Source organism: Hyperolius riggenbachi, chromosome 7 (assembly GCF_040937935.1).
Source record: "Hyperolius riggenbachi isolate aHypRig1 chromosome 7, aHypRig1.pri, whole genome shotgun sequence".
NCBI classification, from domain to species: Eukaryota; Metazoa; Chordata; class Amphibia; order Anura; family Hyperoliidae; genus Hyperolius; species Hyperolius riggenbachi.
In genome coordinates, this window is record NC_090652.1 from 187,704,097 (window position 1) to 187,727,717 (window position 23,621).

At 45.4% G+C, this 23,621-nt stretch overlaps 1 protein-coding gene across 2 annotated transcripts in view; it reads left to right on the forward strand.

Moving 5' to 3' along the window:
* Window positions 1-23,621, forward strand: part of PIKFYVE (phosphoinositide kinase, FYVE-type zinc finger containing) — a 921,889-nt gene that overhangs the window by 328,773 nt on the left and 569,495 nt on the right. Inside the window, exons 16-17 of one of the 2 annotated variants that reach the window (XM_068244945.1) lie at window positions 17,269-17,343; window positions 19,001-19,058. In XM_068244945.1, coding sequence (XP_068101046.1) covers window positions 17,269-17,343; window positions 19,001-19,058 — 133 coding nt within the window. The remainder of the gene's footprint in view (window positions 1-17,268; window positions 17,344-19,000; window positions 19,059-23,621) is intronic. The other variant, XM_068244946.1, reaches the window with a different exon arrangement.

Genomic DNA, 23,621 nt, shown 5'->3' on the forward strand with positions numbered 1-23,621 from the left:
ACGAAACTCAGAAGGCCAGAGTTAGTTTCACTAGATATTCCTGTGTATCCCTGTCCTGATGATGAAATTCAGTCTGTTTATGGTGGAACCTTCCCTGGGACATCTGCCCGGTTCACAAAATAAAGTTCAAGCTTTGCCCTGTAACATGGATAGTTTAGAATCCTTCTTAGGAGACTTGAAAAAGGATGTTCCTGAGGTCCTGTCTGACCTCCTAGAAGATCTCCGAGTTCCTCCCAAGGGGTGCAGAACTTGTTGGAGACGTCTCCTGCCCCACAAGTCCTTCTGAGGTGTTACCCTCTTCAGTAGGCATTGCTGCCTTGCTGGCTACCTTTTTAGCTCTGATGGAGCTTCACGCCTGTGTAGTCAATGATGATGTTGCAGTCACAGAAATTTCTGAATTTGAGTCCGAGTTTTCTTTTGAAAGACCAGTGCCTGTGGCCCCCACTCGTGATGAACTTATGCCCGGTCCTGGTTTTGGTTTTCTCGTGCCGGACTCTGAGGTTGGCAGTTCCCCGACATGCCCTGAGGTTTCTCCTGTGCTGGTGTACCCCAGTGTGCTCTGTGACCCAGAAAGCCCAAGTGTGCCTCGGTTACCAGCGTACTCAGATGCTTCCTCGGTGGAGACATGCTCTGATATGGCCTGCCTGGTCGCATGCCCAGAAGTGGTCCCTGAAAGTCCTGATCTTGATGGGTGTCCTGCTAATTCTGAATCTGGAACTGTCATTGGTTCCATGGGGGTGCTTGGTAGCTCTCCATGTGAGCCTGGTGAGCGTTCTGGCTTCTTGGAATCTCTGCGGAGCTTCAAGGCGTTCTGGGAGGTTCCGAGAGAAGTTTTGCTTGGTACCCTGAATACGATCAACAGCGGCTTTTGTTTTGAAAGAGACACTTCGAACAGGTTTTGTGGCAGATTTGGTATTTTCGGACGCTCCTTGGAAGGTGGTGGGTATTGTCTGGAGGGTGTCGATGGCTTCTTCTCTGGCGTTCACAGTCCTGATGGGTGTTATACTGAGACTGGTAGTACTGATCAGCATGTTTCGGTGGCTTCTGTTTCCGATGAGGTCGGTTTCGGGTGGACTGACTCTGGAATTGGACCTTGTCGAGCTGCCCCGACCTTCTTGAGTCTTCTGTTAGAATGGTTTGGAGATATCAGTTTTGAGGGTCGTCTGGAATTCGACCCTAGAAGGGGGGGTACTGTGAGAAACTGCTCAGCTGCCTGTGCAGACAGGCAGCATTTTGACCACTGTTCACGTCTGCATTCTGCAGGTCTCTTTAAGAGAGACCTTCTGTCAGTTCTGCAGCTTGTGTTGCTGAGGAATTTGCATACATTAGTCATGCAAATCCCTTACCTGCCTTCTTTTGATGACTGGCACTATAAAAGCATTCTGCTCCCAGAATGCTTTGCTGGACATTTCCTTTCCATGGTCTGTTCCTGATGGACACTGCTGGAGTGTCAGCCATTGCTATCTAGTATAGTTAATTCCTGGGGGTTGCTTTAGGCTCCCCTTCTAGCCCAGTCAGGTTGTATTATCTGTATTGCCTGTTCTGTCTTGTCTTGCCTGTTGCCATTGTCCTGCCCCAAAGGTGGTCGACAGGAAATGGTTCTGATCTCTGTTCTTGGAGTATAGCTGGTACAGCGGTTGCTACCAGCTATCTTTTCTGTTCTGTCTCCTGGGATCGCGCTAGCTACTTTTCGCTAGCGCTGGGGATCCTTCTGTTCTGTCTTCTGGGATCGCGCTAGCTACTTTTCGCTAGCGCTGGGGATCCTTCTGTTCTGCTACTCTGTACCTGGATCGCGCTAGCCACTTTTCGCTAGTGCTGTGGATCCTATCTCTCGCTTGTCCCTGTTTTCGTGTGTCTGTCTTGTCTGCTACGCTTGCTGGAGGCTCGGTGAGGTAACCGTTAAGCAAGCGCTCGCGTCCTCTGTTTCATGTCTGTCTGTCGATGGTTAGTTAGGCGTGCTTGTCTCTATTATGCTTATCACGTGGAGACCGCGCATAACCACGTGCACTGTTGCGAATGAGTGCGGTGTTCGCGGTTAGCTAGCGTTTGTTATTTTCCGTATCTCCTTATTGTATTATTTGCTGTGCCTTTGCTACCCTCGTATTCTATTCTGATCTGCCTTGTGTCACGTCTGGCGATCGCACCTCTCGCGATCGCGTTCCTATTTCATATCTGCTGTTGTGTGTGTGCGCGGTCGCGGGGTGGCGACTGGATTGGCGCACACACATACAACCTGGCCCTTTGCTCAATCTCATTCGCAATCGCCTCACTTGCGATTGCGTTCTGCGCTTCATACAATTCCTGTCTGGCACTTGTGGAGGTACAGAGGATTGGTTCCTCTGCACTCCCCAGCGCCATCTGCCGACAGGAATTTCCCTCTACAGGTGCGTAGCACCTTTTGCTGGGTGCCTGCAAATATACGCTTGTGGAGGATTTCCGCCATGTCAGCGCACGCGTTGTGCGCTGATCACGGAGAAAGTTCCACAATCGTTACACCTAATTAGTTGTTGCCATGATCTCCAGTTTTCTAGGGTATTGGCCTGTACAAAAGTATTTCCAGCATCTGTAGCTTGGTTCTCGAGGCTGAGGATGTGTGCTCTAGCGTTGGCTTTGAATGCTTTGAGTTCAGTCATATATTGTCCTCTGACAACCGCCTTGCCCGCATCCCAGACTATATTGTCCGAAGTGGACCCCTTATTGTCCTCCCAGTAGTTGCGCAGAGTATGAGAAATTTGCAGCTGAATATGTGCTTCATTAATGTAAAAGCGAAAGATTCTCCATAGTCTATCTTTAGGTTTAGTGGAGATCACTAGCGTAAGGGAGATGTGAGCATGGTCGGATATTCCTGAGGGAAGTATCTCTACATCCTGTATTTGGGCTAGTATGGGGGGAGTAGCAAAGGCTAGGTCTATACGAGACATAGAGCGGTGTGCTGAGGAGAAGCATGTATATGCTTTAGTAGTGGGGTGTTTCCACCTCCACAGGTCTTGTAAATGATTTCCATCCGCCCAGTCTTTAAGGTCCTTGCCATCTCTGGTAGAGCCACTAGTTCTATCCAGCAGGGGGTCCATAGTAAGGTTGAAATCACCCAATACGATAAGTCTGTCACCATGCCACCTGGAGGACTTAGCAATGACATCATAGAGAAGTTGTTTATTGACTGGCGGAGGTACATAGAGGCCCACAAGAGTATATTCAAGACCATAAAGTTCAAAATTAAGTAAAACAAAGCGTCCTTGGTCATCGCAGCACGAGTCTAGGATTCGCAGTGGAACAGATTTATGAATTAGTACCGAGACTCCTCTAGAATAAGAGGAATATGTGGAGTGGTAATGCTGCGATACCCAGTTACGCCTGAGTGCTAGTGTCTTCTTTCCTATTAGGTGTGTTTCTAGAAGGATACATATATGCGGATTGTATCTTTTCAAATAATTAAAAACTAGGGATCTTTTGATTTTGGAGCCTAATCCTCTAGTATTCCAACAAATGCATTTAAGAGTATCCATTTGATAATATTAGTAATAATGGTTGTTGCAGGTTTTCACTTGTAGGCATATCCTGTAATCCGGACCAAAGGTAGTTATGTCCCATCCAGGGGAGAAGCCCAGAGTCAGAGAAGGGAGAAACCAGAAAGAAAAGTAGAAACAAACCCCCAAGAACCTCCCACCCTACATATCTTACCGTAACCATCAGGAAGAGTATGTCTGCACCCTAACGAGCACCTACAGTTGCAGGGGTAAACTAGTCAGAGATCAACAGAATCCCTATGGAGCTATAAGGTTCACCTCTGAGGGGAAGCGGACTAGGCGAGGAGGACCGCTACGCGTACACCCGCCTCAACAGAGACGGGGCACATTTCTTAGAAACACCTGAACAATGGTTACCAAGAACATTAAGTAAATAAGCCTGTCATTAAACAAACATAGCCCAGCCCCATGCCCGGAACCCAGAAGTGCTAACTCCCAGTCACGCTACTCCCCTAACTAGCGTTTATCTATCCTAAGGCTGCGAAGCCAGGAGATGAGATGAGAGACCGCACCGGCGCATCCAGACAATAGGCGCACCCGACTGTGGGCAGTATAAGGATTAAGAGGGTAAGGCTCTTAGCAATCTGGGAGCCTGAAAGCATTAATACACAGGCCCTAAATGGAGTCTGTGTATGTATAAGGATACGTATACTAATATACGTGTATGGTGTATCCATCTAACCTATAGGGGCGATTGAGGAAGTGATAATAGACTGGCAGTACTGAAAGTATACATAACATCTTTAAAGAAATCCTTCTGTTAAGTGTAATGCACGGCTTAGTAGGTAATATAGTATATCTATAGGCTTGAACACGGTGACCCCGGCTGATCACAATTAGCCAGTGCAGCCTCTCATCACACAAATAAGAATATACACTCCTCCGGTCCTATCCAGACATAGTCAGATATATTAAAATACTGATTTTTGTTCCCGTGGGGTGTATGTTATGAGTACCTATGGCCCCTAGGTAGAAGAACAGCCTGGATTGTTTTCGTAAAGCCAGGGGGCATTTGGTGCATTGCATTAACATACAACCATAGTACATGTCATTCTGGCCTTAAGGTGACGTTAGTTACTGATATCCGTAATATGATGGATTGTAAGGTATACATTGCTGATAGTAGCACACACCTCACTATAACGTGATACACTAGGGGGGCAATACCAATACACTGTATTGACACCATAGTCCTTTCCCCATAGGAATTATAATAGTATGATTATGGTGTGTAGTTGAACCACATATTGTCAGGGTCATATATTGTGAGCAGGGCACATATCTCCCCCTCTGAGTTGCTGAAGGTCTGCTACATATGAGAGCAAGGTAAAGACATGTACACTATGCAGCATCCCCTCTTCTCATGTGTGTTTATGACACAGCTTTCCATAATAGCCTAGCACCCAGTATAAGTGGATACGGACACAGTTAGAGTATAGTGTGCTATTACTGACAACGCTACTCCAGGCTGCACCCCGAAGACCAGAGGCGCAAGTGCAGACTAAGAGACAATTGTATAGAGGCCTGCGGGGCGGCAGCCCGGAGCAGCATGTGCACAGCCATTGATCTCCGAAAGCTGCAGTAGAAACGACATTAAGTGGTTGATATAAACCGCAGCATCAGAGTGGCAACATTTACTGATATCCACAGTGGGCTGTATTGTATGATTGCTATTGCTGGCAGTGGCACATTCCTCACTATAACGTGATTCATTAGGGGGGGGCAGTACCAATACATTGCATTGACACCATAAACCTTTCTCGTAGGAAATATAATAGTATGCCTACCTTGTGTTGTTGGATCATACCTTATCATGAATATGCATGGTAAACAAGGCCCATACCGCCCCTACTCAGTTGCTAAAGATCTGTTACACCCGAGAGCCAGAGATGAATATGTATATTCCGCATCAGCAATGCACCTCAGGTATAGATAGGATTTATCTGTCTTTAAGAGTTTTACCACCCGGCGTACATGAAATTGACACAGTTAAAGTACATTGTGTTACTGCCCCCTACGCTACTCCAGGCTGTACCCGAGAGGCCAAGGCCGCAAGCGCAGATTAGGCCTGGGGGGAAGGTTTGTAGACAGAGAGGAAAGGCCATCACAAAGTTGGCGCGAGCGCGAATGATTAATGGCGGGAGGTTTAAATAAGGGTAGTTAACGGCCGTTCCCGCTCAATGAAGATTCTGTATACTCAATTGTATATAGGCCTGTAGAGCAGCAACCCGGAGCAGCATGTGCATAAGTATTTGCTTCCAAGGCAGTAACAAGAACATCATTAAATAGTTACTATAAATCACATCATTTTGCAAGTATACTCCGGGCTAGAGAAGTAGTGTCTATCTTAAACTGTCGTCCTTGAGGGCTGTACAACATTTAATGAAGGGAGAGGGATAAAAGCTTCTGGAAAAGGCCAGTGTTCGTGAAGCAATAACAGTGCGTTTTAGGGGAGCAGGAGATATAGTGTTTGGGGAATCATGCACACAGGCCCTAGGACCAGGATAGTCGGTATCATGAAGGGCACACTACTTACAGTTTAGAAGCATAGAAGAAATAGGTCAATTAGGTTGAAGGCAGAGTCTCTGTCCATGTTAGAGCAGCTCCCGGAGTATCAAAAAATTTCGCTTCCCAGCCATATTCAACCCTGAGTTTAGCAGGGAACAACATTGCGTACGATATACTGCGGTCCCGTGACTTGGCCTTGACTTGTGCGAATGACCTCCGTTGTTTTTGCGTTTCGGCGGTAAAGTCTGGAAACAACATGAGCCATTGATTTTCAAAGAACAAGACTCCTGCTGTTCTTGCGGCAGCCAGAATATTGTCACGGTCCCTAAAGTTGAGGATCTTAAAGATGAGAGCGTGAGGTGGTGCACCCGGAGGGTTGCGTTTGTTGGTCACTCTGTGGGCCCTCTCGATCACAAATAGTGGAGAGAAGGTGTCTTCAGGGAGAAGGCGTCTTAGTAGTTTCTCCACAAATTCGGGCACATCCTTGCCTTCACTGCCCTCCGGGAGGCCAAGGAGACGGATATTATTCCGACGGTTTCTATTTTCGGAGTCTACTGCTCTTTCCTCTAAGTTTTTGATACTCCTTTGCATGGCAGGGATTTCGGCGCCATGTGCTCGTACGGTATCCTCTGTGCCTGAGGTGCGCCTCTCCACTTCGCTCACTCTCTCATGGATAATGGCCATGTCCTGCCGCAGTAGACCCATGCCTGCATCTAGGTGGTCGATTTTCAAGGTGAGAGCAGTTTGGCATGTGTGTATAGCGTCCATGATGGTGTTCACATATAGTGGAAGTGGCTCCTGCTGTTCTTCTTCCGCCATATTAGGGTCCACTTCTTTGGCGTCGTTAGGCTTGGGCTTAGACGTGGAGGGAGTATGTAGTGACTGCTCCGCGTTTTTAGCCTTGTCTCCCTTCTCCTTGTTTTGTTTAGCTCGTTGGGACATGGCTGAGACTTCGTAGGGATGGTACCGCACTGAGACTTGTTTGTCCCGGGAGGGGCCTGCAGCAGCGTCCCAGTCGGGGGAAGTAGGGCAGATATCCGCTGAGCCCTCCGGTGGTGGAGCGGACCAGTCCTCCAGTTTGCAAATGTAAGTGTTCCTGACACTATAAAGTGTTGTTTGAGAGGCAAATTAGTTGAGTTCAGGCGAAGAGAGCTGTACAGAATAAAACCAGGCAGCGGAGCTCCTCACAGCACGTCCGCTCAGGTCGCCATGTTGACCACGCCCCCCCGACGCTGATTTCTGGAGGGGGGAGCAAGAGAGAGAGAGGGGAGCCCCAAGGTGAGGGAAAGGGGGGAGATGTCCCTCCTTTCCGACCCCACCACTATGCCCATCCTCCCTCTTCTCTCTCTGCTGACACCCACCTGGGGACATCTATATACCTGGCTAGACTGGGCCCTGGGGACACGGTAAGTCCCACTTACATACACTGGTGACAGCTATATACACGACTACATATACAGGGGACATCTATACCCCCTGCTTACATATACTGGGCACATATATCCCTGGCTACATTTACTGGGGACACTGGCTCTTATGTGCATTTACTGGTGAAAAGTTGTCTCTTATTATGTGCATTTACTGGTGAAAGGCTCTCTTATTATGTGCATTTACTGGTGAAAAGCTGGCTCTTATGTGCATTTACTGGTGAAAAGCTGTCTCTTATTATGTGCATTTACTGATGAAAAGCTGTCTCTTATTATGTGCATTTACTGGTGAAAGGCTGTCTCTTATGTGCATTTAGAGGGGAAACGCTATCTTTCATTACATGCATTTACTAGGGAAACGCTGTCTGTCATTATGTGCATTTACGTAATTTTTTGGGTTTTTTTTCCGTTAGCCGGGCGCAACCGGCAGCAGAGTTACATCTTTCCCTACTATCCATGGCGGCCTGGAGGGGGAATAGTAATTAACGCCACCTAGTGGTTGTGCCCGGCTAATGGAATAGTACTTTTAATGTAACTACATTAGCTGGTATAACTACATTACAGTTAGCCCCACCCACATGATCTCATGGCCACGCCCATTTTTTTCAGTGCCGCAAATTTCCTTGAACCTGTTAACCCCCAACCCATTTTTACTGCCCCCTCATATGTGCCAGTCTAGAACCGGCTCTGTTTCCCATTATTTAAGAGGGGCAAAAAAATCAGATCCGGGAAATTATAGACCAGTAAGCTTAACATCAGTTGTATGCAAACTATTTGAGGGTAACTAAGATACTACACATGACTTCATAGAAGAAAATAATCTTATTTCTCAACATCAGCATGGGTTTACTAAAGACAAATCCTGTTTGACTAACATGCTCAGCTTTTATGAGGTAGTGAACGCTAATGTGATTATTGGGAATGCTGTAGATGTGATATACTGTATTTCGCGACGTATAAGACGCTCCGGAATATAAGACGCACCCAGGTTTAGAGGGCAAAAACTAGGGGAAAAAAAAAATACTAAACCTGGTGCGTCCATATTCCAGGAGCGTCTTGTACATAACCTTGTGTGTCCTCATGTGTGCTCCTGTGCCCCCCATATCCTCATGTGTCCTTCTGTGTGTCCTCCTGTGCCCCCATGTGTCCTTCTGTGCCCCCCATGTGTCCTCCTGTGTGTCCTAATGTGCCCCCCCCATGTGTCCTCATGTGCCCTGTGCCCTCATGTGCCCCCATGTGTCCTTCTGTGCCTCCCATGTGTCCTCCTGTGTATCCTAATGTGCCCCCCATGTGTCCTCATGTGCCCCCATGTGTCCTTCTGTGCCTCCCATGTGTGCTCCTGTGTATCCTCATGTGCCCCCCATGTGTCCTCCAGTGCCCCCATATGTCCTCCAGTGCCCCCATATGTCCTCCAGTGCCCCCATATGTCCTCCAGTGCCCCCCATATGTCCTCCAGTGCCCCCCAGCCTTCCTCCCTCCCACCTGCGTCTCCTGGCCCCCCCGGATGAAAATGTCAATAGCAGCGGCAACTTACCTTTGGCAGGCTCCTGCGCTGATCCTTTATCATCGCGCTGCCCCCCGCTAGCCTCCTCTGCCTCCCCCCTCTGTATCTGGCCCCCCGGGTGAAGGAATAAGTATCGGCAGCTTACCTCCGCAGTGCGCCCGCGATGACTGCAGACGTCCGTCTTCCAGGCACTTCTCGCTCTAGTGACCGGCTTGAACTGATGACGCGCATTTCAAAGCCGGCCACTAGAGCGAGAAGTGCCCTGAAGACGGACGTCTGCAGTCATCGCGGGCGCACTGCGGAGGTAAGCTGCTGATACTTATTCCTTCACCCGGGGGGGGGCCAGATACAGAAGGGGGGAGGCAGAGGAGGCTAGCGGGGGGCAGCACGATGATAAAGGATCAGCGCAGGAGCCTGCCAAAGGTAAGTTGCCGCTGCTATTGACATTTTCATCCGGGGGGGCCAGGAGACTTGGGCAGGCATAGGGAAAGCAGGCAGGGAATCCCCAACATGGCGGCGGTTCGGAACGGCGGGCGTTATTAAGTTGGGGATTCCCTGCCTTTGCCGTATAAAACGCAGGGACTTTTTCTCCCCATTTTTGGGGGAGAAAAAGTGCGTCTTATACGGCGAAAAATACGGTACTTGGACTTTGCAAAGGCCTTCAACACTGTTCCCCACAAAAGTCTGGTGCAAAAGTAGAGTATGCAAGGACTGAGGAAGAGTCTGTGTGCATGGATAGGGAACTGGCTAATGGACAGAAAATAAAGAGTTGTGATCAATGGATCATATGCAAAATGGGTGACTGTTAGCAGTGGGGTCCCACAGGGGTCTGTATTGGGTCCAGTGCTCTTCAATGTATTTATGTATGACCTAGTAGATGCAGTAGAAAGCAATGTTGCTATTTTTGCAGATCATACAAAATTGTGCAGAATCATCAACTCTCAGGAAGATAGTGACATATTGCAACAGGATCTGGATAGGATGGCTATATGGTCACATAAATGGCAGATTAAATTGAATGTTGAAAAATGTAAAGTCATGCATTTTGGTTGTACCAATGGTCTAGCACCATACAAAATAAAAGGAATCTAGTTGGGGACATCAAACTTGGAGAAGGACTTAGGAGTGCTCATCGACAAGAAGTTAAATAATCGTATTCAATGCCAAGCCGCTGCAAGCTAAAGCTAATAAAATTTTGGGATGCATTAAAAGGGAAATAAAAAATTTAGATGCTAGCATAATATTGCCCCTGTTTAACTCTCTAGTAAGGCCACATCTGGAATATGGAATTCAGTTCTGGGCACCACATTACAGGAAATATATTGCCGTTTTAGAGCAGGTGCAGAGACGAGCAACAAAATTGATACGAGGGATGGAAGGTCTCACTTACCAAGAAAGGTTAGATAAACTGGGTTTATTTAGTCTAGAGAAAATACACCTTAGAGGGGATCTAATTACCATGTAAGAAGTTTTAAATCAGGATGATACCATTTATTGGCTAACTAAAATGAATAAAAATAAGCAAGCTTTCGGCCTTGCAGCCTTCGTCGGGCTTATATCCTGTTAGTTTGCAGGCTGGTGGTACAGACAGCTATATACATGCAACATCAAAAGGGAAAACAGAGATATTTTTTTCAAGAATAAATACATGTCATTAAGATGCCTTAATTCAAACAGACCATCTAAATGGGGTTAGAGGTTGTTAGATAAGATAAGGATCCTTGTTTACTCCTTGCTCAAAGACCTGGGATTAGGATTGACCCAGAGGTATCGTAAATTCTTAGTTCACAAGTTCAGCTAGAATGACTGAGAAAGTTCAAATATCAGCCTCATACCAATATAAAAAGTTGTTGTCCTTATTCAAACCCTTCACCATAGCTTTGAACCAATTTATAAATTTTGGTTCTGCTATTAATCGATCATTTGGCATTTTGAAGCCACCCTTCAGGGCAATGACACGAAGATCATCCATGCTGTGTGCGTTGGGCCGAAAGTGTGTAGCAACTGGGAGTCCAGATTTGGTATCATTAATAGTGTGCCTGTGTCCATTTATACGTTTGCTCAGAGTTTGTCCAGTTTCACCCACGTACTTAACATTGGGGCATTTAGCACACATGATCAGATATACCAGATTGGTACAGATTGGCACATTTTCCACAGGAAAATGTGCCTTGTACTCTGTACTCCTATTGTGAGCCTGGTATCGTTAACCTGTCAGTTGAGTAAATGTGTCTGTAGGTCCCACATATTTTTTGTCGGCAGGGTGATGTTCCGTTTTGTTGAGGCCTATTCAAAGAACTCCTGACAATCATCTGTTTTAGATTGTGTGGTTGCCGATATGACAAAAGTGGAGGTTTAGGGTATATCGTTCTCAGTCTGTGATCCTTGTGTAAAATGGGATGAAATTCCTTAGCAATCCTCCTTAAGATTTCCAGGTATGGGTTGTAGGTAACAACCAAAGGGACACGGTCCTCTTTCTGGTTTTGCTTATATTTCAGGAGTTTAGTCCTGGGGATGATGCTGGCTTTCCTGATTTGGGCCTCAGCCATAGGAGGACTGTAACCTTGTTTAATGAAAGTGTTCTTAAGGTGATCCAGGTGCTTGTCTCTGTCCATCCTGTCAGAACAAATCCAGGTGCTTGTCACTGTCCATCCTGTCAGAACAAATGTATAAATACATCAGAGGGCAATATAAAAACTTGGCGGATGAGCTTTTTGTCCCTAGGCCTTCTCAAAGAACTAGAGGACATGATCTGTGCATAGAGGAAAAATGTTTTAGCCATTTATTTATGGCAAATTCTATACCTGCATTTAAAGGGGGCTTAGATGCTTTCCTTGCATTGAAAGACATCCATGGCTACAATTACTAGGTAATGCTCAGTGATGTTGATCCAGGGATTTTATCTGATTGCCATCTGGAGTCGGGAAGGATTTTTTTTTTTCCTTTTTGGGGCTAATTGGACCATGCCTTGTAAGGGTTTTTCGCCTTCCTCTGGATCAACAGGGATATGTGAGGGAGCAGGCTGGTGTTGTACTTTGTTCTCTGGTTGAACTTGATGGATGTAAGTCTTTTTTCAACCCAAATAGCTATGTAACTATGTAATTATGACTTAGGTATTCAAAGCATGATAAAGAATTGACGCACAGAAGTTTCAGCTAATCAGAACCTGGGATTAGGGAAATTCCAAATTAGGCAGTCATGTTGAATCTATGTGTTTAAAAGTAGGTGGTTTTGAGAGCTTTCAGAGACATCCAGACTGAATCTCTCCTGGAAGACCCCTGCTCAGCTATAAGCCAGAAGCTACCATCCCACACATGGTTCTAGATGCAGAAGAGATGACAGAGAAGGGGTAATATGCTTAATATTCTGGTGATTTTCTTTCTTAATTTTTTAGCATTGTTAGCAAGATGTTTTTATAGAAACTTTTTTTATGCTATTTCTTTAAAAAGATTAGTACAAGTTTTACACAGCTACTAGATACATAGCTAATACAGATGAGACTACTTTTGATCTTATTCTACATAACACAACTATTATATACTTTTTTTTGAATGTACAGGACAGCAACCCTGAGACTTGTCTCCATCCATGACCCACTGGACAGGAACTAGATTAAAAGATTTGCATAATTGGTTAGGCAGGGAACATATATATATATATAGCGTCATGTCCTTACCTTATCAGTTGTTTTCCTGTTCAGCAGGATGCTAGCTGTGGAGTAAGGCTCGCTACCCATGTGAGTTTGCAGGAGCCGCGCCTAATATGATCCCCTGGGTCGGCGTTGGCTAGTTATTCCAACGCGGGTTCATGCTGCTCGCAATAACCTCTCTCCAAGATGTCGGATGCAGGCGAGGAGATCGGCGTCTGTGTCCGGAAGTTCCGCCAGCCCACGGGTCACGTGACTGGCACCTCACGTGACCAGAAGCAGGATATCCTGGCCCGGCGTGCGTTCCAGCAGCTGTTCGCAGTGTGGATGCCGGAGTCTGCTGACAGAGCGTGCGGCTGCAAGGGACAAATCTCATACAAGGTATGATCATGAGGCATTATGGTTATTACTGTGGGTGGGGTTTTAATCATTTCGCCAGCTATTTAAGCTGGAGTCCTAGTTGGTTACTGTTAATTGACTATGGGGGCTGCTAGTGGATCTTCCTCCCAGGGCTCTGTGGAGTCAAACTCTGTACACTCTCTTGTATGTTACATTGTGGCAATTGTTTCATATCTGCTTCTAAGAGGGTCATTAGGCTTTGTCAGGCTAATGGCTGTTTTTATGTGTTTTGTTTCAGCCTAAAATAATAAAGTCGGATTCTAAATCAGCCTCTAAATTTGGGACAAAGCACGAGAGAACTGATAAGCCTGATAAAGTTGCACCACATGTGGGTTCAAAGTCTACACATAAGTCTGGGAAGAAATGTGCTGTTTGTGGCAGTCATATGTTGTCCTCTTCTTATATATTATGTCATGACTGTACTAAAAAAGTGGTCAGAGAGGAGACCCCTACTATGTTGAAAGAATTAAAGGGCTGGATCAGAGATTTCTTCTGCTGTTCAAACTATTATAGTCCTGGAAGTTTCAACAGCAAATCTTGATATTGCTGCTTCTGCAACTACTGAGGCTTCTGCAGTAACTTCTGGTTCAGACATTCAGGGTCCCTCGGGCTCAAACCCTATAGAAAATCCTAATTTAAAAAGGAAGAGGAGGGAAGACGATTCAGAGGAGTCTGATAGATTGGAAGGGGAGTTAGATATTTCCTCTCTGGAAGAGATTCCTTCAGAGACTGAGAAATCTGAAGATAAGGCTGGGAAAAGTGAACAGGAAAATAAAAGGAACCCAAGGAGAAAATAGCTCCCCAACAAGTCTCAGCATTCCAAAACCAACCCCCCTTATACCTCTACAAGTCAACAGTCAAAACAATGATGCCAGGATTCCGGGGGGCAGACTGGCTCATTTCTACGAACAATGGAAGTCGACATTCCAAAACAAGTGGCTATTGGACATTATTCTACAGGGTCCACCCCAGGTGGAGGGGTGATCTACCCTTTTTCTCCTATCTACAGAGAGCAACTTCTTAATCCTGAGTGAGGACAGGTTTAATCTCCTCACCTGCCTGTTGAGTGGTTACCTGAGCGGTAACCCATGTTTGTGAGTATTACCATCTCACTGTCTCAATTATTCAATCTGTCTTGACATACTACACCATATTGGGCTCTTGATTTCTCTTCAATTGTATTATTCTACAGGGGTACAAGATAGAATTCATAGCCCCCCCCCCCCCCCCCCCCCCACCGTCTCAGTTTTTTTGTAACCCCCTCCCCAAGAATTCCAGCTCAGGCCCAAGCCCTCCAAAACGAAGTAAACTCGCTGTTGGAAAGAAGAGTTATACGGAGAGTCCCAAAATGTCAAGAAATACTAGGCTTTTACTCACCAGTTTTCCTCATGAAGAAGCCTCAGGGAAGCTACAGATTCATCTTAAATCTAAGATTAAACAGAGTAGTCAGATACAGAAAGTTTCGGATGGACAACATCCGCTCAGTCTTAAATCTACTGCAAGAGAACTGTTATTTGACATCTCTGGATCTCAACGATGCCTCTCTTCATTTGCCAATTCATCTGGAATCACAGCGGTTCCTGATATGCAGTGGTTTTACAAGGCGAGGTAAGACACTTTCAGTTTGTTGTCCTTCCCTTTGGGTTATCATCTGCTCCATGGTTATTTACCAAAATAATGGCAGAAGTATTGGCAGTGCTTAGACTGCAATCTATCCAAATAATGTCTTACTTGGATTATTTGGTCATCTGGGGACCTTCAGTAGACGTGGTGAATTTCCAGACGGATTTCACTTTACACTTTTTACAGATTCTGGGGTGGTTAATTATTTGGGAGAAATCATCTTTACAACCACTTCAATATATGGAATTCCTGGGGTTTGACATCTGTACTGCTAATAAGAAACTGTTCCTGCCTGATAGGAAATCTTCGTTGTTATTAAAATCTGTTCTCTCTTTTTAGAGCTTAAAAACCATATCTCTGAGGAAGGCTATGGCTTTATTGGGGACAATAACGTCATTTTTTCAAGCAATACAATGGGGGGTCAACTACATTCCAGAGTTCTCCAGACTTGGATTCTGTCCAAATGAGAATCTTGTCTCTCTTCATTAGACAAAAAGTTTGTGATCCTTGAAGTGTCAAGCAGTCGCTACTTTGGCGGATGGAGCCAGAGCATAGCTTAACAGGGAACCTTTGGGAATTCCCAATTCAGTGGATCATTACAACGGATTCAAGCTCTTGGGGATGTTGGGCTCATCTGGACACTCTGCCAGCTCAAGGACAATGGACAGACAAGTTCCGCAAGTGTTCGTCAAACAGCAGAGCGTTACAAGCAGTTTGGGAAGCTCTGCAAGCATTCAGTGTGCAGAGTCTTCAGTCTCATGTGACGATACGTGCAGACAACAGTACGGTGGTGGCGTACATAAATCATCAGGGGGGCACAAGGAGCAGATCACTGCAGCAGGCTTGAAGAATTCTACATTGTGCAGAACAGAATCTCAGATCTCTAAAAGTGGTTCACCTAAAGGGCACTCTGAATTATTTGGCAGATCACCTGAGCAGATGGAGTCTTTCCCAGGACGAGTGGATTCTCAACGATCAGGTGTTTCATCAGATAACAAATCACTGGTATGTTCCACAAGTAGACCTATTTGCCAGGAGAAACAATGCAAAATGCCTTCTGTTCTGCTCTCTATGTCCCCAAGACGATCCTTGGGCGGTAGATGCCTTCTCGATCAGCTGGAGTCATCACAGAACGTACATTTTTCCTCCTCTACATTTGATTTCAAAAGTAGTAAACAAGATATATCGAGACCGGGCCCAAGCAATTTTGATTGTCCCATATTGGCCCAAAAGACCTTGGTTTGCTCTGCTTCGACGGTTAGCTACGGATCATCTAATCCTTACGGAACAACAGGACTTGTTAACTCAGGGGCTGGCAGTACATCCCAATCTGAGCCTGCTTTGTCTTTCTGCATGGAGCCTGAATGGTGAATATTAAAAAGTAAAGGTTTCTCTAATAAGCTGTCGGAAACACTTATCCAGAGCAGGAAGAAAGTAACACGTCAAATTTACTATAAGGCTTGGAGAATGTACAGTAACTAGTGTGAGACGAATTCCAGGAATACTTTTCAATCTAACTCAGTTTTGGAATTCCTTCAGAGTGGATTCCAGAAATGTTTAAGTATTCGTACATTAAAAGTACAGACTTCAGCATTAAGTGTGTTTCTTGACAGAAGATTGGCGGAAGAGGAATATGTCATTAGATTTTTTAAAGCACTTAAAAGACTTCGACCTACTGTTCAGACAAGAGTGCCTTCTTGGGATCTGAACACAGTATTACAGGGTTTGTGAACCTCCTTTTGAGCCATTGGCTGAAATTTCAGATAAACATTTGACTTTCAAAAATGCGTTTCTTTTGGCAATAATATCTGCCAGAAGAGTGGGGGAATTACAGGCATTGTCTATCATCGAACCATATTGTGTAATAAGTGATGATAGGATTACTCTTCGACTGGATACCGCTTTCCTACCTAAGGTTGTGTCAAAATTTCACAGATCTCAAGAAATTTTCCTTCCTTCTTTTTGCAATATTCCTTCGAATCAGAAAGAGGAAAAATGCATTGCCTTGGTGTCAGAAGGTGTGTGCTGGAGTATCTTCATCGTACTAAGTCTTGGAGAAATTCTAATGCTTTATTGGTACTGTTCGCCGGAAAATTCCGGGGTAGACAGGCTTCAAAGTCATCCATAGCCAGATGGATCAAGCAGGCCATCGCTCTATCTTATTCTCAACTAGGCAAACTGCTCTCATCTACTGTCAAAGCACATTCTACCAGGGCAGTTTCAACCTCCTGGGCAGAGAAGGCAGGAGCATCTGTTGAGCAAATTTGTAAGGCAGCCACCTGGTCAAGTCATAATACATTTGTGAGACATTATAGGCTTGATGTTATGTCTAGTGCTGATTTAAGTTTCGGCAGAAAAGTGTTGCAGGCTGTAGTCCCTCCCTAAATTATATCTTGTATATCATCTCAGGGTTGCTGTCGGAAGGACAGCACCCTTATTACCTTATTATTATTTGAAGCATCATTATGTGTGGAGTCTTTTTTTTTTTTTTTATTAACTTATGGGGTAAGGACATGACGCTAGCTATATATATATATATATATATATATATATATATATATATATATATATATATATATATATCTGTGTGTGTGTGTTCCCTGCCTAACCAATTATGCAAATCTTTTAATCTAGTACCTGTCCAGTGGGTCATGGATGGAGACAAGTCTCAGGGTTGCTGTCCTTCCGACTTCTGGAAAAGACATTACTGTAAGTAATTTTCGTCTTTTTTTGAATGTACTTAGAAGATTGATGATTGCTTGGCTTTAAAGGCTATTATGAGATGGAGTACTGTTAGAAGGAAACACTACTTGGAGCTGTTTATATTTTGTGTATATGCTGTATGATAAGCAAATACATTATTTTTATATAAAATCATATACTGAGTGCTCTGATTCATTTCAAGGTATACCATCAATCCATAAGTACTGTTGTAACGATTGGCCATGCAGATCGTGGTCGTGACTGGAACCAGACTGGCAGATCCACGATCTCTGCATGGCAATCGTTTTGGTTTAAACAAAATTGGGAGATCACAATTGAAATACTGACGTCTGCACAACAGAGTAGAACAATGAATGTGTTTTATTTACAATAATGCAAAGTGTACAAATACAGATCACCATACATACAATCGTACAATCAAACACGTGGTGCACCACAAAAACCAGAATCCTGACTATCTATCTATACCAATATATAGAGCAACAGACAGAATATTTACAACAGTGCATAATCCGAATCATCATACATAAAGGGAAGTCATACAAGCAGGAGTCAAACCAAGAGATCAGCATCAGGTAATAACGTCAGACAGAGAGTGGTCAGGTTAGCAAGGATCGATACCAGGAATTCAGAGTAATACAAGGCAAGGCAGGAACTAGGAAACACAGGATCAAAAGGCCAGAGTCACAACTGCAGCAAAACACGTACGGAATGACCTAGCAATGTGCTGCTAGCAAGTCCATCCTTTTATAAGCAGCACATTGCTCGGGTGACTGGCCAGAATCTTTCACAGTTCCATCTGCTGGTGAGCCGAGGAATTGCACCGCTCCCAGCAATATGAGAGCCATTTGCTGGTAGACAGCGGAAGTCCACCTCAAGTTCTCAAGTGCTGCCACCAGCAGGATGACACAGGCACGGATCATTACAACTGTTATATAGGGTTCAGACCCCGCTATGCCGGATTTATATGATAGCAACGCTCTAAAGGCTGGTCCTTTACTGAGTTAGCAGTCATGGAAAAAGACAAGAGACACACAGGTTTTTGACAGTAGTGAGTCTTGGAATGCGACCCGTAGGTCGCGTGCGAGTGGATTGAAACACATAGAAGCTGATGGACTTCTGGGTAAGTAACCCCCCTGTTTCCTATGGTCACACCTGAGGCCATCGAGCCTCATTTTAATTTTGAATTCGAGTAGTTGCTTACTCGAAAGCCCACCCCTGCTATGGAACACTTTGTATGCTCATTCCAACCTGAATACTCATAAATAGCTTCTGTTTTGCATTGCCTTTTAGTTAGTGGAGTTTTTGGTACTTTTTCGCCTCTTATACACTCCTAGGAGTTCTAGCTCACTACAAGCTTGCTGGACAAAATGTAATAGGACATATCATAGGATCTATTGACTTGTCTGTTGCAGAAAATGGTCAGATTTTGCCTGCAGTGTGAACCTAGCCTTGTACAGAAAAGAGCACAGTCTCCTCCTAAGCATGCTCCTCACCCCCACCCCCTCTGCACATTGTAATTTATATGATTACCAGTATACATTGCTGGGCAGCGTGTTAATGCATGTTAAAACAACTTATGCACATTGTTGTCCTACTAAATACTAGACAAACTTGCTAAAACATTTGTCCTAATTTTTAGGGGAGCAGTATGGATGCTTCACCCCGGAATTCATCTCCTGCTCAGAATGGAGACAAAGGTTTGTCAACTTTCTACAATAATCTTATAATAATATTGTGTGTTTTTCTTTTAAGAAAGGGACAAAATAATGAAGTTTAAACAGCTGAAATATAAGCTAGTAAAAAGGTTGGGCTAACACTGAATCAGTTGATGTCAGTGATAATGCGATGCACAACTAGTTGTAAACTGAGCTATAGGGAAATGTATTTATTTATTCTATTTATAAAGCGCCAACATATTGTGCAGCGCTGACACATTGTGTTATAGCTGATTTAGTGTAAACCCAGCATTAGGCTTTGAACCCACTGGCAGTGCTTTTCTCAGCGCTTGCTCTCACCTTGCAGTGCTGGGTCCCCAGTTCGAATCCCAGCCCAGTCAACATTTGCAAGGAGTTTGTATGTTCTCCCCGTGTCTATGTGGGTTTCATACGGGCTCTCCAGTTTCCTCCCACATCCCAAAAACATACAGTTAAATTAATTGGCTTCCCCCTAAAATTGGCCATAGACTGTTGCCCTAAAATTGGCTTCTCCCTAAAATTGGCCCTAGACTGTGATAAAGGCACTACACAATACATACATAGACATATGAATACAGTAGGGACTAGATTGTGAGCCCCTCTGAGGGACAGTTAGTGATAAGACAATATACTCTGTACAGCGCTGTGTAATATGTTGGCACCATATGCATACTTAAATAAAAAATAAATAATGTAATGCTAAGACATCAGGATTGGCTTCATTCAGAGGCAGTTAAAATGGAAGATGCCTGAAACTGTTTTCTCAGTATTTACTACATAAAATTCACTGAAATTAAAATCTGGACAGTACAATACATACTTTATGTATATAAGTAGAAAAAGTATTTATTTACAGTGGGATGTGAAAGTTTGGGCAACGTTGTTAACACTAGATTTACCATTCCTGTGCAGATCTGCGTAAATTCCCTGGACCTCACACCTCCTAGGACCCCTGCTGAGTTTTTTAACATGCCATCAGCTCCATAGTTCTCTTTCTTTTGTTCTGAAAACACACCCATTACCTGTGAGGCCTCCACATTTCCATTTATTTACTCATGAGTAGCTGAGATCCAAGGCAGATGTAAACCTGTGTGTAAGACATGGAAACCTTCAGACATGCCTGCCGTATCTATACAAAATATCCCCCACATTCACTGACCTGCAAATATTACAGACACACATTCACAATATATGGAAACACAAGTCTTTTATAAACAATTGTGTGGAAACAGAATGAAAAGTTGCTAATACAATGACATGAATACAATTAAAACTAGCTAAAGGCCCATACACACGTCGGATTTGCGTGAACGACGGGTCGTTTGAACGTTCCGTCGTTCGCACGTTTCCGCATGAAATCCGGCGTGTGTACAGACTATCGTTCGGGAGATAAGACTGGTTACCAGCGATCCGCCCGGCGGATCGTTGGTAACCAGTCTTATCTCCCGAACGATAGTCTGTACACACGCCGGATTTCATGCGGAAACGTGCGAACGACGGAACGTTCAAACGACCCGTCGTTCGCGCAAATCCGACGTGTGTATGGGCCTTTACACTTCAGTCTCCAATGTATGTTTGTACACAAATAGTGTGAAGTGTAGAGGACTTTGAAGTGTAGACAAAGGGCTCAGTAATGGAGGTGCATGATCAGGTAGGACACAAAAGGAGGAGGACCCTGTCCAAAGGCTTACAATCTAGAGGGAGAGGTAGGGACACCAGAGGTAGGGGACCAGAGTTCAGCTGTGGGTTTAGAGCAATTGTGAGGGGTGGTAGGCCAGAGTGAAAAGGTGAATTTTGAGGGCCTTCTTGAAGATGTTGGAGGGGGCTGCCCTAATGGGTGGAGGTAGGGAGTTCCATAGTGTTGGAGCGGCTCTTGAGAAGTCCTGGAGGCGTGCATGGGACTGGGTGATGCGGGGGACGGTCAGGCGAAGTTCATTGGAGGAGCGGAGTGAGCGGCTTGGTGTGTATCGATAACGTTTATAGATATTGGTTTCGCGTGGAAATTCTCGTTTGCGTGCGAAAATTCTCGTTTGCGCGCAAAAACGTAATTGTTTCACATGAAAATTCACGATCGCGCAAAACCAAAAATTCGGTTTTATTTTTCAGTGTTTCAAACTTTACAGAGTTTACAGCGTTTGCAGACCCAGTGTCCATCGTCCCTGCATTTGGCACAGGTGAATTTTTGACATGTTGCACAGGTAAACCTGCTACGATTCCTGCTGCAGCTCTCTTGCACCTGGCACTGTGTTGTCTGTACAGTCCCTGGCACAGCAGCTGCAACAGCTTCAGCAGCCTGCCTTTGTGCCAATATTTCCTTGTGCTGCATGAATTGGCAACGGAGTTCCTTAGCTAGAAGACTCAGAAACAATCTTCTTTTGCCTGTCCACCCTGTACATGCCTTGTACAAAATGTAGGCATTCACCACCGCCAGGTCCAGCATATTGTAAAAAACTGCTACTGGCCACCTGCGTGTTGCTGCTTTTACGGAATACATCCGTGCCATTTGGTCCAACACGTCTACACCACACTGTAAAAGCAAAGAGAGAGAGAGAGACATGAGTATATATGCTTTTTTCTATAGGCCTGTATAGTACACATCAGAAAACATTGTAGCACTGGCAGGGGCGTTCCTTGGGTCCTTGGAGATCGGGGGCACCTGTGTGGTCGTCCCCCCCGCACCCCCAGACAGCCAGCAGCGTCAGACCTCGATCAGCCGGCGACCAGTTAGAGTGGGCGCTAGGACCTACCTAGCGGACACCTCTGAAATGCGGAAGTGACATCACTTCCGCATATTTGCGCCTGGCACCCGCTCTAACTGGTCGGGTCGCCCGCTGATCGAGGTCTGACACTGCTGGTGAGTGACAGCAGGGATCCTCAGTTAGGTAGTGAGTGACAGCAGGGACCCCCGTCACCTCCCTGGTTCCAATCGCTACTCACTCGCCGCCAGTCTCCTCTCTGCATAGACGCTGATACACACACTGCTTCCTGTGTGTGTATCAGCGTCTACTCTGTGCAGAGAGGAGACTGGCGGCGAGAGAGCAGCAATTGGAACCAGGGAGGTGAGTCGATTTGTATAGCGCTTCCCTGCCCATTGCTTTGCAGTCCGAGGGGGGAGCACGGAGGGCGGCCTGGGAGAGGAAGGGAGGGAGAGGTTGGGCTGCCCTCCTTGCGGCTGAGGCTCCCCCCTCCATCACAGCACCCCCCCCCCTCCCAACAGCGCTCAGGGCGCCCGCACGGCCCTAGAAACGGCCATAATAAAATTATACACACATTCACATACCTTCATGTGGTTATAGTCTGTTATCGTGTTGGGTTTCCTCTTTCTGCCGTCACCGATCGTCACGTCTTGGTGCATGGAACTTAGAACACACACAGTCTTGTTTTTTTTAGGTGCATAAATTGTCAAGGAAACACTGCCACTTCTAAGCACTGAAGTGGAGAATACCTCTCGCTGTGCAGTGTCTTTTGCAAGCTGAGGAAGTTCACGCCGGACTTTATTCACCGTGCCCAATAGCGTTGTTTTGCGCTGCAGCAGTCTGTGTGACAGTTAAGTAAAGAAATCATCCGTCGTGACATTTCTCCCATCATCCAAAAATGGCTCCATCAGATTCATGACCACATTCTCTGCCAGCCTCTCTCCCTTCTGACGACTGTAGTCCTTTCCCAAGTAAGGAGATGCATTGCAGACATATTTGGTCTCCAAATCCGTGGCCATCCAGAACTTGATCCCAAATTTGTCTGGCTTGGTTGCAATGTACTGTGTGAATGGACAATGAACCTTGGTAGGGAACAGTTGTTCATCTATGGTCATGTGTTCTCCTGGAGTGAAACTCTCAGCACAGTTCTTCTTGAAGCGTGTCCAGATGTCGGAGATTGCAGCAAATTTGTCTGTTTTCACCCGTTCTTCTCGCGTGTCCTTGTCATCAAATCGAAGGTGTTGCATAATTGAAATGAATCTATTTCGGGGCATTGTCTCTTTGATTACTGGCACCAGAAAGTTTTCTGACCAGCAATCCACAATGGCACCAACAGGACACATGATTGCTCTTACAAACAGAATTGAAATGAATGCCATCAGTTCTTGAATTGCCAAATTCCAGTCCGGCTCTGTTCTGTGGGCTTGATGGACCGTACACTCCATGATGGTCTGCAGCATTCCCATGTCTAACAGGCAAAGGAAGCTTTGGAGCACGCTTGTAATTTTACGCTGTTGGAAGATAAAAAAAATAGACTGGTAAATTCACATGAACCTCACTCCAAATGGGTTTATATAAACATCATATGTACTATGTCTATGACAAACCTTAGCAGACTTTGTGGGTCCAGCTTGCGCAGTGAAGCACGAGTGATTTGCTACTGCACTGAGCACTCCAAAGTCCTTCTCTACCCACACAGTGCCGTCTTTTGCTGTCTGGCTCAGACAGGGCTTCCCATGTTGGGTTCTTCTTCTTCTGTCTCCTTTTCAGATTCTTCTGAGGAGGTATCAGTGGCCTGCTGGACAAATGAAACCTCTCCTCCATCAGAGTCTGCTTCGTCCATTTCCTGAAGCCAGGCCAAAGCCTGTTG